Genomic DNA, 19,057 nt, shown 5'->3' with positions numbered 1-19,057 from the left:
GCAGGCTTGGATGAGGATATTAAGAGGCGCTTTTGGGAGGGGTTGGATGAGATTGTTCGTAGTATACCGCCTTCTGAGAGGTTATTCATAGGAGGAGATTTCAATGGTCATATTGGGTCATCTGCAGGTGGGTACACTGAGGTGCATGGCGGCTTTGGTTTCGGGGAGCGGAACGGAGGGGGCATTTCGTTGTTGGACTTTGCCAAGGCTTTCGATCTAGTCATTGCGAACTCGAGTTTTACGAAGCGTGATGAACATTTGGTTACTTACCAAAGTTCGGTGGCGAAGACTCAGATTGACTATCTCCTCCTCAGGAGATGCGACAGAAGGTTGTGCGAGGATTGCAAGGTTATCCCAGGTGAGACCCTCTCAACACAGCATAGGCTTTTGGTGATGGACATTTGTATTATGATAAAGAGGAAGAAGAGGTCAGTACAAGGATGCCCCAGGATTAGATGGGGCGCCTTAACTAAGGATAAAGCTAAGGAGTTGGAAGGAAGGTTATCGGCAATGGGAGCTTGGAGAAGTAGTGGGGACGCAAACACAATGTGGTCGATGACGGCGGACTGTATAAGAAAGGCGGCGAGAGAGGTGTTAGGGATATCTACGGGCCACAATGGTGGCCACAAAGGAGATTGGTGGTGGAATGCAGTTGTCCAAGGTAAAGTGGAAGCAAAGAAGGCGGCTTACCCGCGGTTAGTAGGGAGCACTGACGAGGAGGAGAAGAGAGAGAACAGTCAAAGGTATAAGGTAGCTAGGAAGGAGGCGAAGATGGCAGTGACGGAGGCTAAGACGACAGCTTTTGCTCGTCTGTATGAGGAACTAAGGAACAAAGGTGGGGAGAAGAAGTTATTCCGACTCGCTAAGGCGAGAGAGAGGACAACTCGGGATCTGGACCAAGTGAGGTGCATAAAAGATGATGACGACAAAGTTTTGATGGGAGATGACCAGATTAAGAGGAGGTGGCAGACCTACTTTCATAAACTTCTAAGTGAAGAAGGGGATCAGGATATTATACTTGGGGAATTGAGGAATGCCGACAGTAACCATGAATTAAGTAATTGTATGGATATTGAGATCGATGAAGTTAGGGAGGCAATGCGTAAGATGAGAAGGGGCAGAGCTACCGGGCCAGACGAAATTCCGATTGAACTGTGGAGGTGTGTGGGTAGAGCAGGCTTGGAATGGCTTACTGCATTGTTTAGTGTTATATTCAAGACTAATAGGATGCCTGAAGAGTGGAGGTGGAGTACAATGGTCCCGTTGTATAAGAACAAAGGTGATGTCCAGAGCTGTAACAACTATAGGGGCATCAAATTACTAAGTCATACCATGAAAGTTTGGGAGAGAGTGGTAGAAATGAGAGTGCGAAGGACGGTGTCTATTTCAGACAACCAGTTCGGGTTCATGCCGGGACGATCTACCACAGAAGCTATCCATCTTATTAGGAGGATGGTGGAACAGTACAGGGATAGGAAGAAGGATCTCCACATGGTGTTTATTGATCTGGAGAAAGCGTACGATAGGGTTCCTAGGGAGGTCTTATGGAGCTGCTTAGAGGATAAAGGGGTCCCGGTTGACTATATTAGGGTGATTAAAGACATGTATGCTGGAGCTAAGACTCGGGTTAGGACAGTAGGAGGCGACTCTGAACACTTTCCAGTTATTACGGGGTTGCACCAAGGGTCTGCGCTCAGCCCATTCCTATTTGCCCTGGTGATGGATGCACTGACTCATCATATTCAAGGGGAGGTGCCATGGTGCATGCTATTTGCTGATGACATTATTCTAATTGACGAGACACGAGGCGGCGTCAACGAGAGGCTAGAGATTTGGAGACATGCTCTTGAGTCTAAAGGTTTCAAGTTGAGCAGGACGAAGACGGAATACCTCGAGTGCAAATTTGGAGTTGAGCCGACGGAAGCGGGAGTTGAAGTGAGGCTTGACTCTCAAGTCATTCCCAAGAGGGGTAGTTTCAAGTACCTTGGATCGGTTATTCAGGGGATCGGGGAGATTGACGAGGATGTCACACACCGTATAGGGGTGGGGTGGATGAAGTGGAGGTTAGCGTCGGGAGTCTTGTGTGACAAGAAAGTGCCACCGTTACTAAAAGGTAAGTTTTATAGAGCAGTGGTTAGGCCTGCCATGTTATATGGAACTGAATGTTGGCCGGTAAAGAACTCACACATCCAGAAGATGAAAGTAGCAGAGATGGATGTGCGGGCATACAAGGATGGATAAGATTAGGAATGAAGATATTCGAGAGAAGGTGGGCGTGGCCCCTATGGAGGACAAGATGCGGGAAGTAAGACTCAAATGGTTCGGGTACATTCAGAGGAGGAGCACTGATGCACCGGTGAGGAGGTGTGAGCGACTGGCTGTAGTAGGCACGCAGAGAGGTAGAGGGCGACCTAAGAAGTATTGGGGAGAGGTGATCAGACAGGACATGGCGCGACTTAGGATTACTGAGGACATGACCATTGACAGGGAACTATGGAGGTCGAGCATTAAGGTTGTAGGTTAGGGGAAACTTGTGAATATTTCTACAGCACAATAGAGTGAGACTAGCCAGTTAGGAGTTAGACTAAGAATGTCATTGGTCGTCTATTGATGCAGGGTTTTACCTGCTAGTTTTACTATACCAGCCATCTATTTCGTATCTCGTATTTTGTATTTCATATCTCTTATATTGCTGTTATTTTATTATGCATTTTTATGGTACTAATATATCGGCTCCTATTTTTTTTTGAGCCGAGGATCTCCTGGAAACAGCCTCTCTATCCTTCGGGGTAGGGGTAAGGTCTGCGTACATATTACCCTCCCCAGACCCCACTTGTGGGATTATACTGGGTCGTTATTGTTGTTATTGTTGTATACATAGATTATACATTAATTATATATAATTATACACATATTATATATAGATAATACTTATGTTATACATTATCCGGCTATTTTTAGTTTAATTAATTGAGTGAGTTGCTATTTAGGTCAAACATTTTTAAAAAAAAATATAAATAAATAATAAAGGAAATTTTACCACCTATAGAATAGGTTAGTACCCTATTTATATTAAATAAATACCATTCTAAAATATTACATCCTATAAATACCTTTTATAGTTTATAGCAAAAAATCTAAATATAGTTCCATCCTACAATTAAGGCACCATATATGCTACAAAATATTTTTCTCTCTCATTTTTTATATTTTCTCTCACCTAATTAGCGTATATCTCTTCTGACCAGCTTCTCTCTCTCTTCTTCCATACATTTTACCCTCTTCTCCCATAAACCCACGTTTCATAAATCTTCCCCCTCTCTAAATCTCTATTTCTCCGCCATTATCACCTCTACTCTCTTCTCCCACATACCCACGTTACTCCAATTCATTGTCCTCTCTGTATTTTCACAGCATTATCAATCTTTATTATTATTTGGCATACAAAAACAGATCTATAAAACAACAAATTTCAGCAAGAAAAAAGGAAGAAATATAGAGATAGAGAAAGTAAAGGAGAAAGAGATCTAACCGTCCATCTCAACGATAGGGTTTTCAACCTTGATTTTGTCGAAAGCCATGTTTACAGATGAAAGAGGTGAAACTGTATTCACATGTATTCAGCAGCATTCATTTATATATTTTAGATGTATTAAAAAGTTGTAATTAACTATTTTATTCGGCAGTAGTATTCAAGTGTTTTATACAACTGTATTCAGTTGTAGTTAGTTATATTCAACTATTTTATTCAGCAGAAGTTAGTTGTATTTATTCAGCTGTATTCAATTGTATTTTATTGTATTCAATAGAAAAAAAAGAGAAGAGAATTGAGAAGTTCGATCAGATGTGTTGCTCTGATTTTTCCTTCTTTTCACGTTTTTGAGTTGCTTTCTTTAAGCAAAATACAAATTAGTGTGTACACGTTTTAGTTCTTTGAGTTAAATTAGGAGACTATCATGTGATTTGATTTCCTTCCGTTTTTAACAAGTTTAAGTTCCTAGAATTTGCGCAAAAAAGTTACTGTATTTCACTGAAATTTCGCTTGAATACAGTTTAATACAGCTAAAAATTCGCTTGAATACAGTTAAATACAGATAACACTTAGCTGGATTTCCCGTTTTTACGCCTATTTTTTTCTTGTATTAATGAATACAACCGTTTAAATACATGAAATACATTGTATAAAAACATAAAAGGTATCTATAGAACGTAATATAACAAAGAGTATTTATAAATGACTAATTAGGACTAAAAGATGGTGCTTTGTGAAAAATTCTCAATAATAAATCTCGGAAAAGGCCCATGTATACAAAACCAAGACGAGGGCCCACCTTTGAGGAATTTCGAAATCATGGCGTCACTCCATTCCCGCAAAAATGGCGGTTCTAATTTGAGAGATTCAATGTCGAAGAAACAAAATAATGGAGTTGAAGAAACCCTAGACCGTTTTATTCAGTTGCCGGACGCACTTTTGGTACAAATCCTCTCTCTTTTGCCTACCAAAGATGCCGTCGCATCCTGTGTTCTCTCAAAACGGTGGCGTTTCCTTTGGTATTCAATTTATAACTTCCATTTCATTAACAGTAATTACAAGACAGAAAAATTCATATACTTTGTTGACCACGTTTTAACTCATTGTACTAGTTCCAAAATAAAAAAATTCAAACTCGATTTTGATTACATGTCTAGATGGAACTTTGAGTTGGAAACCAGCCGATGGATTAATTTTGCTGTTGAAAGAAAAGTGGAGGATATTATATTATGTTCAGATGATGAAGAACTAACTTATATTGTTCGTCACTAATTACATTGAATTTGAGCCACTGGGTGTTTGATAAAGGACTGGCCATAGTTTGGAACTCTCTAAAGAGGCTAAATCTGTATCTAATAAGTTTAGATGACGACGATATTGTGAACTTACTATCAGGTTGTCCTGCTTTGGAAACTCTGGAGTTGTCATTCTTCGGGGGTTTTAGTCGTCTTGAAATTAAGTCCTCGAATTTGAAGAGACTAACATTGGCAGGCCATTGGCAGCCTGATGCCGAAAATGATGGTTCTTTGGAAATTATTGCCCCCTATCTTCAACATTTGGAGATTTCAGGAAATTTTTATAATCTCATGTGTAGGCTTGTCGATGTGTCTTCCTTAGTTAATGCTAAGCTTACTTTCAACAATAAATGTATCAAAGGAATCGGGGCTTTAGGTACAGGTGGTTTTGATGATGAGGAAGAAAATTGTGATTATTCTCATCAAGTTTTGAGGACACTCGTGCAAGATTACCTTCATAAGTTGAGTTATGCAACCGAGCTATCAATTGGAAATTGCTTCAGAGAGGTTTGTTTTTAATTCAAAAGTCCCTATTTCTCTATTGATGTTTACTAGTCGTTATAGAATAAAAACATTATACATTGAGAACCTTTGCACAAATTTCACAAACAACAATTCATTCTTAGATTTTCTAGATGGAGTTTTTTTTCTAAGCGCTGAACAGATAATTTTTTTTTTAACTACCTGAGATATTGATTGTAATAGCAAGAAGGGGTAAATCAACCAAGTATATTCAACTTTTTAAAGTCTTTATAATTCCTATAAGAAAGGAGATATGTTTGAAAATGCAAGCTCTGCTTGGGGAGTGGGCTTTAGTTGTTTATAAGCGCAACATGATTAATTACAGAAAGGTGCAGCTTTCTGTGCCTTTTTGCAATCCGTTTGTCACTTTTCAAAATTGGATATTTCTTTTATGATACCGGAAAAAGATACATCTTGCAACAAAGATCTTTTTACATTGATGTTGCTTAAAGTGTTTTAGATTTGTCACGTCACTATCTCTCTGCTGTGGAGTACTTTCTTTTTGTTGTTAATGCTTTCTCCATTCTTTATTGGTTTCATTTGTTTCACTGCACCAGGTCCTGTGCGCCTTGAAGTTTGAAGGGGTGCCATGGGTGCTGATTCCAGACCTGAAATGCAAATATCTTACACTAGAGTTGCTTATAGGAGAATTTAATTTGCATGGAGTAGCTGGACTTTTGCGAGCGTCACCTCATGCGGACACACTCAACATAGACATCGCCATTATGCCGGTAACTTCCTGGAACATTTTCTTTTCTTCTTACGTCTATTCATTTGATGAAATTTGAACAACCTCCCCTCCCAGGAAGTTGTTTCTGAAGGAGAATGCAAATATATCTGTAATTATCCGTAAGAAGCTTGCTTTTGTCACTATAAAGCTTCACATTAATATGGATGGTGTTGTTGCTTTCTTTGAGGCAAATGAGCTTCGAAACAAAAAGTACTGTTGCGCTATCACTCTTTGGTTAGGTTACGTGCTCGATGAATCTTATGATTGGAACAGCCCTCTTAATCATTTTCCATGTACCATTAGGATTCGTTGGTTCTGAAATTTTTATGACAAGACACTTCTACTGTGAAATCAATTTTTGTACCTTTCTGCAGTTTCATTAGGCTTAACTGCATTTGATCCTGAATATATTTTCTGTCTCCAGTATGATAGTTCCTGCCGCCGCTTTGAGTCAAGATATTCGGCCAAAGGAGATAATAATGATATGGAGAGTCGGATTTCAAGCTTTCAGTTTCCCAACCTCAAGAATGTTAAGATTGGCATCTCATTCGGGGTGTGCTTGAAGTATAGTTTCCAATGGCAATTAAGAAAGCTTTTCAAACTTTCAGAATTCCTGTTGAAGAGTTCAACGATTTTGGAGAAGTTCACTATCACATCAGAGAAAAGAAAGTGCAAGAGATGTTCAATGAACTGTGAGTCCCCACTTTTATCTCAATTGGCTGAGAAATTGTTAGGTTGTGCAAGATCCTACGCCGATCCTGTAATTATCTTCCAGGAGTAAGCTTTCCATGACTAGACTGCAAGTAATTTTCTGTCTCAGGATACGAGAAATTTCGCCTTAATTGAGTTTTATGATAAACTGCTTATGCAATCATGGACCTTTAGCCTCTCTACGTGACAAGTTTCTACTCTGTTGAACTTACCCTTGTGGCATACTGAAAGTTATGGTAGCTTGGTATCTCTTGAAGCTTTTGTTTGTTGCAGTGTAGATGTTGTATATATGCATTGAGATTTCCTCGCAACACTTGTTTTCCTTGATCTACTAAGATGAGCACATCTACAAGCCACATTTTTAGTGATAAGTAGCCTTATGAAGTGTTGTCTTTTGCTACCTAGCTTTGTCAGTTGCATCAAGGTCTATGAATGTGAAATGGTTCCCTTTTTGGCTATTTTCTTGGAAATAAAGGGGTCTGCATTGTTTGTTGACCTCAAAATAATTAGAAGCAGTTTGCGATTGAGGCTCATAATGCTGTTGAATCTTTTTATTTGAAATTAAGGTTATAATAATAATGGTTGATTTAATTCACATGAAATTGCCATTCTTCAGTCAGATTTTAGTTGGCTGCAGTAGAATCGTGTAATTTAAGTAGGCGTTTGGACATAAAAACTGTAATTTTTGAAAAAGAATAGTATTTGAAATTAAGTTGAAAAATGGTAGTATTTGGAATTTGAAATTATGTTTGAACACACATTTCACTTGGAAATTTGTTGCAGTTTTGTGAGTGGGGAAAAAAAATTCTGCAAAATTTTGAAAAAGTGGTCAAAACTACTTTTTGGTTTTGGAAAAACTCATTTTCCATTTTTTTTCAAAAACTTGCAAAATTTTATGGATAAATAATTATTTTTTTAATTATTTAAAAAAAGGGAAAAAAAATTTATGGACAAACGGGGTTAGCAGCTCTAACTGTGGGTTGCATTCTCTATTTTTATATTTACTAGTACTAGTATTAGGAAGATTTCATGAAAATAAAGGAAATGGTGATGCATCATATTGCATTCACTTCTAAGAATAAATAACATAAAAAGAACCTTCAATATCTACTTTGATAATCATACATTTCTATAGATTCTTAATCCTATTAAGAAGATACTTGAGTAACTACAATTTAATTACCAAAGGTACATGGGAGCCTTCTCTTGGAGGTTCATCTGTCTGAACTTTGGATTGGCTTCAGAATGACATAAATAAATAAACTATTGATAAAAGTTAAATAAATAAATTGAACTATACACAATCTGATTTAGACTTTAGAGCCTCGTACTCCAATTCCAAATATTATGGCTCTCCTGAGTCTGAATCATTTGGACTGCAATTGATCACAGTATCATCTGGCCTTATCATGAGACTCTGAATAAAGGCCAGCATCTGCAGTATCATCGATCGTATTACATACAAGATCTTACTAGAACTAAAGAGAAAGTGCAACAGAAGATATGTAAATAAGGCTAAAGTGCTTACTGATGCAAAGGCAGCACAGGCTATACCGAATCCTGGGAAATGGAAGGGTGCATTTTGCGACAGAAATAAAGCTAGAAGAAACACCATGTTAGTTAGATTAAGTTGACTTAGGTCTGGAAAAATGATAGCAGAGAATTGGCAGAATAAAAGGGGTTATGTTAGTTTAGCTACCTGTTAAAGGGCTAAAAATTAGAGGAGAAACTACACTTGCAAATGAACATATGCCTGTGATGCATCCTTGAACCTTTCCCTGAAAGGAGAAAATAAAACTAAAATCAGGTTGTGGGCAAGGTAATAGACAATGATTCTTTTGTAATAGTAATATCATATTGTGAGCAAGTTGTAGCAATTCTTGAAAATGTACCTGCTCATTTGGTCCAATTTGCTTAGATGCAATGCTCTTTAACTGCAGTTAAGACGAAGGGTTTATCAAAATTCTAATGAAGGGAAGCCTTGGCGTAACTGGTAAAGTTGTTGCCATGTGACCAGGAACTCATGGGTTCGAGCCGTGGAAACACCCTCTTGTAGAAATGCAAAGTAAGACTGCGTACGATATACCCTTGTGGTCCGGCCCTTCCCCGGACCCCGCGCATAGCGGGAGCTTAGTGCATCGGGTGCCCTTTTTTTTAATGTTTAAACTAATGAACAACAGAAGGATTATTGAAATTAACTTACACATGGCATTGCGAAAATAGAAAACACAGAGATCAAAGCACTTGCATAAGGGACCTGCACACATTAGCAAAATCCTTATTCATCTGGAAAATTGGATGAGGCATTAAAACAACATAACATAAAGAGAAAAAAACAGTAAAAACATATGAAATGGACTGGTAAAGAAGTGAGGTTACTACCCAAGAGGACCAAGCAATACTGTAAAGTAACATCTGCATTTTAAATTGGAGACAATATCAGTATAGAGAGATTACTGAATACTTTCAACAATGAAAAATAGATGTAATTAAGATAGATAGATAAAATTAGCTTTGTACATGAAGACAACTGAATAAGAGTCCAACAGAAAGCAACTTTTCTTCTCCAAGAGCAGGAGCTAATATGGGCATGAGAAGTAGCTGCAATAATTCAAAAGAAACCAGAAATATAAAGAATGAATTTAACAGAAAAAAAAAAAAGAACAATGAACATACAAAATAAAAAATGAGCCAAAATCAAGTTTACCTGTGATATGGATCCTGCTATACCAGAAATTATCAACAAATCAGCAAATTGATCTGTGTTAAAATGAAATTGCGCCTTCAAAAAATACTGCATTGATTTTGATGAAAACCAATTAACTTGTAATTGAAGTCCTCCAATAAATAGAAATATAAACTAATTTCTTGTAAATAACATTGAAAATCAAACTTACAAGTAAAGAAGCCTCAACTCCAACTTGTGCAACATTGACAAAGAAAGAAACAACAGCTGCATGTAAAAATGTTGAGCTGCAAAGTATTCAAATAACTATATATAAGTATTTATAGGATGCAATCATAGGATCTAAAGTCGATACGTTCAGAATGAGTGTAATCTTATTATATGTGCGTTCGACTCTAACCTGGTCTTTAATAAGCAGAGCATATCGCTGAAAGAAGGCAATGTCTTGAAAAATTGGAAGCCTTTCTTGGGAGAATTTTCCAAAAGACAAATGGTCTCTGTTTCCTTTGAACAAATGTTACCTTTTGTTACTGACTCCGGGAGGAACATCTTCATGTATACTAAAGCTATCACTGCCATTGCTGCAGCAACCTACACATATTAACTTTCAATAATAAGCAGCGGCGGATTCAGGATTTGAAATTTATGGGTTCAGATTCGCGATTCTATCACATCCCATCTAATTTAATAGGTTTAAAATTTATTGTTTGTACGTATTTAATTGTAGTAACTTTTTAGGCAGAAAGCTTGCCCCTTCCCTTTTATCTTTCCTGAGCCGAGGGTCTACCAAAAACATCCTCTTTACCTTTTTAAAGGTAGGAGCAAGGGGTGCATTATCCTCCCCTTGCTCCACTTATGAGAACACACTGGGTTTACTGTTGTTGTTCAGGCAGAAAACAAGATATGAGCAAAAGTTATGAGTTCAGACTTCAGATGAACCCATAGCCTCTACATTGGATACGCCATGACAATAAGCATGAAATGGTAAATTAAAAAATAAGCTACGTACTCCCTCCATTCCACTCTACACAGTGAGCTTCGAGTACAAGGGTCAAATTACTTAATATTTTGTTTCCACGGAGATTTACTTATAGTTACTTTATATCTTTTCTTTTTTTTAACCCCTCCCAAATTAGGAGGATCTATAGTGTTTCCACACTTCCCCTCCATGGTGACTCGAACCCAAGACCTAACGGTCGTAGGTGGAGGTGCTTTTACCAACTGAGCAAGCCTCACTTGTCTTATAGTTACTTTATAACTGACTTAATCGCGTTCTTTTTTTTTACTACCAATGTATAGAACTTGAACATTAACTTAAATCATAATTGAAGATATGTCTCATACTTGGAAAGTGGAAGCAGTGGAGAGGAAGCGAGCAGAGAGGTTTCCACAAACAAAAGCAGAAGAGGCAATCCCTGAGAGGACTCCGAAAACGGAGGCTCGTCGACTTTCTGGAACATTATCAGCCTGAAATATAGAAACCATTCATATTTTTGTAAGCATAGGCGGATCCTGAGTTTGAAGTTTACGGGTTTCTACAACAATCTTGTATATGTATTTAAGGTATGAGAATTACCACATAGGCAAGAGCAAGACACTGAACACTTCCTTCGCAAATCATGGCAATGAGAGTTCTTAGGACGTAGTAAGCGTAGAAGAAGTACTTTGTCCTGCTGTAGGCTAATATCACTGTTTCCATTTCAATAAAACAATTGTCAGATTTTCAAGACAGTAGTGTAATATTTTCATTTCGATTTTATTAACTAAAAAAATTCGTATCGCAGCATATCATACAAACCTATATCAGCAAGTTGTTATTTTTTTGTTACTTTGATTTAATTAAATGTTTAAGAATTAGTAAATTTGTTCCGTCCAAAATGAAGTTTAAGTGGATTGAATTCATAATTCATTAGATGTTTCTTTAAGAATATCAACTATGTATTCAAAGTAAATTGCTTTCATTCGGTTATTCAATCATCTCATAAGCTGAGTCATTCATTGGTAAATGATACTACTAACTAATAACTATGAGTCACACTCAATAAAAGCTAACGTACAACAACAACAACCCAGTATAATCCCACTTAGTGGGGTCTGAGGAGGGTAGTATGTACGCAGACCTTACCCCTACCCTAGGGTAGAGAGACTGTTTCCAAATAGACCCCCGGCATCCTTCCCTCCAAGAACTTCCCGCCTTGCTCTTGGGGAGACTCGAACTCACAACCTCTCGGTTGGAAGTGGGGGTTACTTACCATCAGAGCAACGCTAATTAAAATTCTTTTTATGTACATAAATATCCTCTTTATATTAGGTGATATATAGTCTCAAAGTAAAATTTGAAACAAAATGCATTGTTGATCATCGTGGACTTGTTATCCATTTTGTACTGTATTTCCTATTTTAAAAGATCGAAAATACTATAAAATGATATGTTTTATAGCGGCATCTATCTTTCTATAGAAAAAGAAAAACCACAAATAAACAAAGAAAGAAAATCTTGTTTGATCAATTGCCACCATATGGAGAAGTGTTGATAAAGGGAAAAAGGAAAAGAAAAGAAACTAAAGAAAGAAAAGGACGTAGAGTGGAGGAAAAGAGAAAGCAATATCAGTTTCCACTTTCAGTCCTCTTCTTTTAGGTGATGAAAACTAAGTTTAAATAGGTTGTAGGTTTCAGAAAAAGAGATTGAAAGCAACAAATTTAATTAATAGAGTACTATATATATAGTGGGCTATGAGAAAACAAATATTTTATGCGTACGTGCTTTATACTAATACCTTTTAATTTTCCTATTTTTTATATGGATAATAGGAAAAAAAATTTTGAAAAAGAAAAGGTATAGCAAAGAAAGAGAACAAATTAAGTTGTCTAACTTGGCATTTGGATAATCTTTTAGGAATTTGTCTTTTCATTGTTTCTCAATGTTACATTTTCTTTGAGTTCAACTTCCATGCTATTACATATTAATATTCACTGATAATATAATTTTGTTTTACATTATCAGAGTATGTAACTTAAATTCAATTATGTAAAAATTGCACGGGGCGTCCTATTTAGTCACCCCCATTTAACCTATACCCATTTTTTTAAATTTTTTTAACTTGTACCCACTTTTTAAATAACTTCAGGCCCCTTTCTCCTCCTCTTCTCCTCCTTCGTTTTCTTCTTCTTTCTTCTGATGTTGTTGGTGCAGATTATTTCTTCTTCGTTTTGTCTCAATTAATATTCTTTTACGTAAGCATAATTATGGATTTAACTTAACTGTTTGTTCAGATTTTTCATGAAGTGGAACGAGTCATCTATTGAGCTCAAAAACGGCAACCTGTGATGAAGTAGAATGGAGTAACATATTTGAAGGGAAGATATACGTACACAAACACAACTATGACAAGTAGGCCAAGTAATTTGTAGCAACTTTTCGCCTAAACAAAGAACCACCATAATTAAGGATAAATGACAGATTAACTACTCTCATCTTAGCTACAAAAAGTACAAAGAGTTATCCATATGAAATCACCAGTGATTATAGTTGTCTTTGCTAAGTATAGAAAAAGCAGTCAAGTGATTAAAAAAATTCGACTCCAGAAGAGGAGAGCCAAGTAAAATATTAGTACAAATAAAAACTTCAGCTCTAGAGCTGAAGTTTTTGTTTTATAACTGTCAAACTTCAGTTCTAGAGCTGAAGCTTACAAACAAAAAGCCAGTTACAAATAAAAACTTCAGCTCTAGCGTCGAAGTTTGACAGTTACAAAACAAAAACTTCAGCTCTAGAGCTGAAGCTTACAAACAAAAACTTCAGCTCTAGAGTTGAAGTTTGCCAGTTACAAACAAAAACTTCAGCTCTAGAGCTGAAGTTCGACAGTTACAAAACAAAAACTTCAGCTCTAGAGCTAAACTTCAGGCCCGGCTACGAGAATGCTGAAGTTTTGCGATTGTCTTTGCTACTTCAGCCCCGTATGCTGAAGTTATGCGAAAAAACGGGTACACTTGCAATTTTTTTTGCAAAGCGGGCACAAATTAAAACGTGACACAAAAAGCGGGTATAGATGCAAATGCCCCTCCAATTATCCATCATTTTGTGCACCACTGAAAAATGGGCCTAAAAATCCACTTAACTGAATGAATTAAGACGACATCTTTTTTTTTTCTTTTTTTTTTCCCCGGAAAATTCCCATAAAAACCCGCATCTCTACCTTTTGGGTGCGCACTGGATAACCTGCTCACTATGTAATAGCTCGCAAACAATACGAGAAATGTAAATCGCACTAGGCACGCCTACTACGACGAGTTTTGACTGAGCAGGCTGCTGATGAGAGGAACCGATCCCAGGTATCCTATGTGGGAAACCACTTACAGGGGCGACCATTTCATAAAGCAAGTAAAACAATTGATTTAGGCCCCATATTTGTGGGGGCCCATTTTTTGTTACGCCTAATAGGCTATGTATAAGTTTAAAAAAAGGTTATGTGAAGTAAAAAAATTTAGATTTCTTTGTTTAACAAGTATTGAGAAGAAGGATTTGCAACTGATATGATTTGTGCCAAGAAAATTGCACTTGTAATGAATATTGAACCCGAATTTCGTAAGAAGCGTGTGATATATAGGAAGTAACAATTTGACGAGAATGTTGATAATAAAATTTCAAAATCTTTCGAAGAGTCCTGTGAAGTGATTACTTTATATACATTAGACAAAGGTATTTTTTCACTTCAAAATAGATTTAAACAATTCGAAATATATGAAAATATTTTTGGTTATCTATTTAGCAGTAAAAATTAAGATTACTACATGATGAAAATTTGAAAAAATATTGCATTAATCTTGAATGTTCCTTAGAGCATAATAGTCAATTCGATATTGATGGTTTAGATTTATTTTCGGAATTAAAAATATTAGGAAAAATAGTGCAATTAGAAGATAACAGTTTAATTGATACACTCGGTCAAATATAAAGATTTGATTCTTTTTCCAATGCCTATATTGCTTATGGAATAATGTTAATAACTCTTGTTACCGTCGCTTCAGCGGAAAGAAGTTTTCAAAATTAAAATTGATAAAATCTTATCTAAGATCATCAATGTCTCAAGAAATATAAAATAAATTAGCTACATACAATTAAGAAAAACTTATTACGTAGGAGTTATTGATTATAAAAAAAATTATTCATAATTTCGTATCTAAGAAACACTAGAAAAGTAGATTTCAAATAAATAAATATTTTTTTTAAAAATAAAAGTTAAAACCCCTTATAAAATTTGACTTTAGACTACAAAACTTGTTGGGTCACCCTTGACCACTCACCAACCCTTGAGGCCTAAAAGTTCTCTTAAATACTACTCCCTCCGTTTCAATTTATGTGAATCTATTTCCTTTTTGGTCCGTGCCAAAAAGAATGACCCCTTTTCTTATTTGGAAACAATTTACTTTTATACAATGATTTATAGCCACACAAAATATATGTGCCTCATTTTACACCACAAGTTCAAAAGTCTTCTCTCTTTTCTTAAACTACGTGCCCAGTCAAATGAGTTCATATAAATTGAAACGGAGGGAGTAATTACACAAATGTCAATCACAATCAAATCAGACGTGGAATTGCTTTAATATCCCATTAAGTTAAGTGGAAAAGGAAAAAAAGAAAAAAGAAAAGAAGAAATGATGAAAATGGAGAAAGAAATTACCTAGAGGGAAAATGGAAAGGGTCATGGGAACAGTTAGCATCACTTTTCTACCATAAGTGTCTGACAAATTCCCCAATATTGGCATCATCACTAGTGATCCCATTCCTACTATCTGCAAAATAGTCATGCGCAAAAATACCCATTAAAACTTATAATTTCAGAAGAAAAAAAGAAAGGAACAAAATGAAAAATTGGCGGAATTAAAGGACAGTTTGATGCATAAAGTATTTTGCATTTATATAAGGTCCGAGGAAGGGCTGCACCACAAAGGGTGTGATGTAGACAACCTACCATAATGCAAGCATTAATGTCTGTTTCTACGGCTTCAACTCGTGACCTATAGGTCATACGGAGACAACTTTACCGTTGCTCCAAGGCTTTCGTTGAAAAAATTGACGGAATTAAACTTCTAAATTTAGATAGCGCAAAAAGAAGCTACAACCTTTAAGTCACTACTCTATATACAAGGCGGATGCACAATTTGAACTTTATAGTTTCCTTCATCAATCTCAAGTAATAACTGAGTTCACAGTAAAATATTTAAAGATTTTTAATGAATTTTTTGATGCATATACATGGTCGGGGTAAAAGCTACTGGGTTCCTGGAACTCACATCAATATAATGCTTTTAGATCCGCTTCTATTTATATATGGTTGAGATTCCTCTGCTCTTAATTAGAGATATCAAATTCGAGTATTACAAATATATAATTTCCTGGTATTGAACGTTTTGGCACCTATAATGGCCCTACCAGCGTAACTCTAGATTAGTCGAGTTAGTAGGCTTCAAATAAAAACTACAAGTTAAACAAAAAAAAGTAAAATACAAACAAAAAAGTATTTATTTTACTTTAAAGGGTAGCTTAAGAGGGAAGTAGGACAAACAATAACATGAGCTAACATGAGACTTTTGTTCACTGACAAATGACGAACTCTTGAAATAATCAGATCAAAAAAGTTAAAAAAGTAATAATTCATTCGCCAGTGAAGGAAGTTTCTTAAAGAACCAATGTAGAAGACTTAGACGAGGAAACTTCCTATATAAAGTGGTCCAAAAATGTAATATGCAATCGATTATTATCGTACCATAGGCGTGGAGACTAAATTCATACATAGATATATACTACTTCCTCCGGCTCATAATAAGTGACCAGTTTACTTTTTTATTTTGGTTCAAAATAAGTGTTCAGTTAGGTAATCAAGAAAAAATTCAATTTGTTTTTGTTCTTTTACCCTTATGTGCATATCTCTAAAAAATTTTCTGACTACTAAATATAACTATGTGACCAATATTTAATAAGGGTAGTTTAATCATACTAGGTATTTTTGTATAAGATTTAGTATTTTCTTAATGGGCGTGCTAAAAGGAAACTGGTTACTTATCGTGAACCGGAGGGAATAGTGCTGTACTTGCTAAGATTCTTTATCTAGCTAATGAATTAAAAGCATCCACCTTTTTCTTTTTCTTTCTTTTTTTGTTTTTTTATCTCTTTAATTTTTTTCATGTTTTATTCGAGTTGTTAATTTTAGTTTCTTATTGAACATTTATTTTCATGCCATTTTCACTAATTCTGGACGGGCTAATGGAATTAACAAGAAAATATAATGTAGTAATTTAACTTGTGAATGTATTAGAATTTATATCACTTATAATTTCTTTTATCAAACTAGAGCACATATGCTATTGTAGTGAGAAAACTGAAAACACTATATATATGATAAAAAAATCTTATTGTGGTTATTATTGTAATGGTAGATTTTATTTAGAGTTTAACTTGTATGTCCTGACAATAATTTAAACGAATTTTTATACTATTAGGTCAGCTAAAAGATATCTTCAAGTAAAATTTCATAATAAATAAGAGTAGTAACCAGGAAAATAAGACAAATATAATATGTTAGATATAGTAATAACAAAAATATATTACTTCAAACTTAATCACGGGTCAATTAATTAATTTAGACAATTCACAAATGACAAGATTACGTTGATATTATCCGTAAAAGAGACTCTAAAGCAAGGAGAGTTGATTGTGAGATAAGCAATGAATAAATGTCATTTTGATGTGATAATAGAGGGGGGAAAAGGAAGCAATAAGCCATTACTATGTGAAGAAGAAAGTACAAAGAGTAGATAACTACAGTCACATGGATGATAAAAGAAAAATTTTCCACTTTTTTCTTGAAATGGCTATACGTATTGTGTATATTTACAACTCAAAAAATTAAAGTAATGTTAATAAAAAGGAAAAGGAGATAAAATAATTTTTTTCCTTTAGACATTGGATATTCAAATCAATGGTTCAACTAATCTTGATTCGCGTAGAATAAGTCTATTAAAAGGAGAAAACACTTCCTAGTAAAAGATTCTTTATTTAGTTACTTAGATATCAAACTTCTGATTAAGAATAGAGGAATTACAACCATTCTCAAATAGTACATAATAAAAGTTTTAACTACTTTTGCAAATTTTAACTATTTAGTGACTAGAGATATCAAACTTCTAATTAAGGCAGCCAATCCTTTTGATAGTACGGTAATATCATCTAAGTATGCAAATGTCGTAGTAGGAGCATGGTAGGTTAAATCGTCTACGGTACATAAACTGCTTGAATATAGGTTATGGACCATTCTTTGGTAGAAGTAATTATATTCTTTCTTTCGTTTTTTCCCCTTTAGACATCGAATATTGGCACTATTTCTACTAATCTTGATTCGTAAAATAAGTCTACTAAGAGGAGAAAACGCTTTATAGTAAAAGATTCCTTATTTAGTGACTCAGATATCAAACTTCTAATTAAGAATAGAGGAATTCCAATCATTCTCAAATCATACGTAATACGTAAGAATGGAGGAATTCCCCATGTAAGTAATGTTGTGATCACGGAACCCCTTATGTGATCGCGACATAACTATATCTGAAAGTTCCAAAATGCATCTGAATCCCTTCAGAAGCAGCTTTAACCATCCCGGCAAGTCACATACAATTATATCGACACAGTTAACCAAAACGAGGGATCGACATGTTACAGTTGTAAAAAAAAAAAAAAGTAAAAGTAAACGGAGGAGGAAATGTTACCGCTTGTTGAATTCCGGTGAGGTAAATAGCAAGGGAGCATTCATCTTTGCCTGGACAAATGGCTGATAAAGTGATATCAGTCATAGGTGGAATCACCATAAATGTTGAGAAGCAACTCAGAAATACTGTCATAAATAGATGGCTAAGCCCAAAAAATTTCTCCATTGTTTCTTCTGTCTATCACTTCTTTGTTTTCTAGTTTTGTTGCTCTTTTGCAGCTTCAAAAACACTGAATTTAAACAAAACAGAAAAGAGAAAAAGTTGTAAAATAATACCAAGTCATGAAATGACATAAGAAAAGAGGAAAAAACAACTAACCCCAAATCTTGAAAGGACATAAGAAGGATCTTAAAAGCAGAGAAAGAAGTTGATATAGTACTTCATTGTAGAATATTTGTTTCTCTCTGTCTCCTATGAATTTATGACTTTAATCTTTTGAATGATCTTTTTCTTTTTTGCATGCTAAATTATGTTAAGGAAACTAGTGCTTTCCGTAAATATTTATACAGTTTGAGGAAAAGAAAATGAAGGAAGTTATCAACTAAATGATAAGCAAGTAAAAACAGAGAAAAGGAAAAGTGGTTGTAATTTGGTTCGGGGGGGTGGGGGGTATATAATGGCACACTAAATATACAAGAGGAGTCATTTAGGTCAAAAGAGTAATGAAAGTGCGACGTTGAAATGATGCGTAGCTTGCAAGTTCATGCAAAACCATGAAATATTAAAGTTAAAGCTCACTGCATATAATTGTACTCGTGTTTTGAATCAGTTTGTGTATATTTCGATTATTATTTTTTGGTACACATTATTTTCAGTGAGGA

General features: G+C 35.4%; 2 protein-coding genes across 2 annotated transcripts; one reads left to right on the top strand and one right to left on the bottom strand.

Moving 5' to 3' along the window:
- Positions 1 to 4,351: 4,351 nt before the first annotated feature.
- Positions 4,352 to 7,299, top strand: LOC104218796 (probable F-box protein At1g60180). The gene is made up of 4 exons (XM_009769383.2): positions 4,352 to 4,536; positions 4,779 to 5,334; positions 5,907 to 6,080; positions 6,504 to 7,299. Exons 1-4 carry the CDS (start codon positions 4,352 to 4,354, stop codon positions 6,858 to 6,860), a joined length of 1,272 nt encoding a protein of 423 aa, XP_009767685.1. The 3' UTR covers positions 6,861 to 7,299.
- A 570-nt stretch (positions 7,300 to 7,869) lies between these two features.
- Positions 7,870 to 18,710, bottom strand: LOC104218795 (uncharacterized). Its single transcript, XM_009769382.2, has 15 exons — positions 18,555 to 18,710; positions 18,237 to 18,465; positions 15,158 to 15,269; positions 11,053 to 11,165; positions 10,821 to 10,943; positions 9,877 to 10,067; positions 9,688 to 9,763; positions 9,498 to 9,584; positions 9,311 to 9,391; positions 9,173 to 9,205; positions 8,994 to 9,047; positions 8,683 to 8,724; positions 8,490 to 8,568; positions 8,319 to 8,389; positions 7,870 to 8,225 (listed from the first exon to the last, which is right to left on the bottom strand). The coding sequence occupies exons 2-15, from the start codon at positions 18,399 to 18,401 to the stop codon at positions 8,136 to 8,138; spliced, it is 1,317 nt and encodes a 438-aa protein (XP_009767684.1). The 5' UTR covers positions 18,402 to 18,465; positions 18,555 to 18,710; the 3' UTR covers positions 7,870 to 8,135.
- Between the last annotated feature and the right edge of the window lie 347 nt (positions 18,711 to 19,057).

This window comes from Nicotiana sylvestris, chromosome 4 (assembly GCF_000393655.2).
Source record: "Nicotiana sylvestris chromosome 4, ASM39365v2, whole genome shotgun sequence".
NCBI classification, from domain to species: domain Eukaryota; kingdom Viridiplantae; phylum Streptophyta; class Magnoliopsida; order Solanales; family Solanaceae; genus Nicotiana; species Nicotiana sylvestris.
The sequence above is the reverse complement of the archived record's forward strand: the minus strand, read 5'-3'. Positions and strand labels throughout refer to the sequence as shown.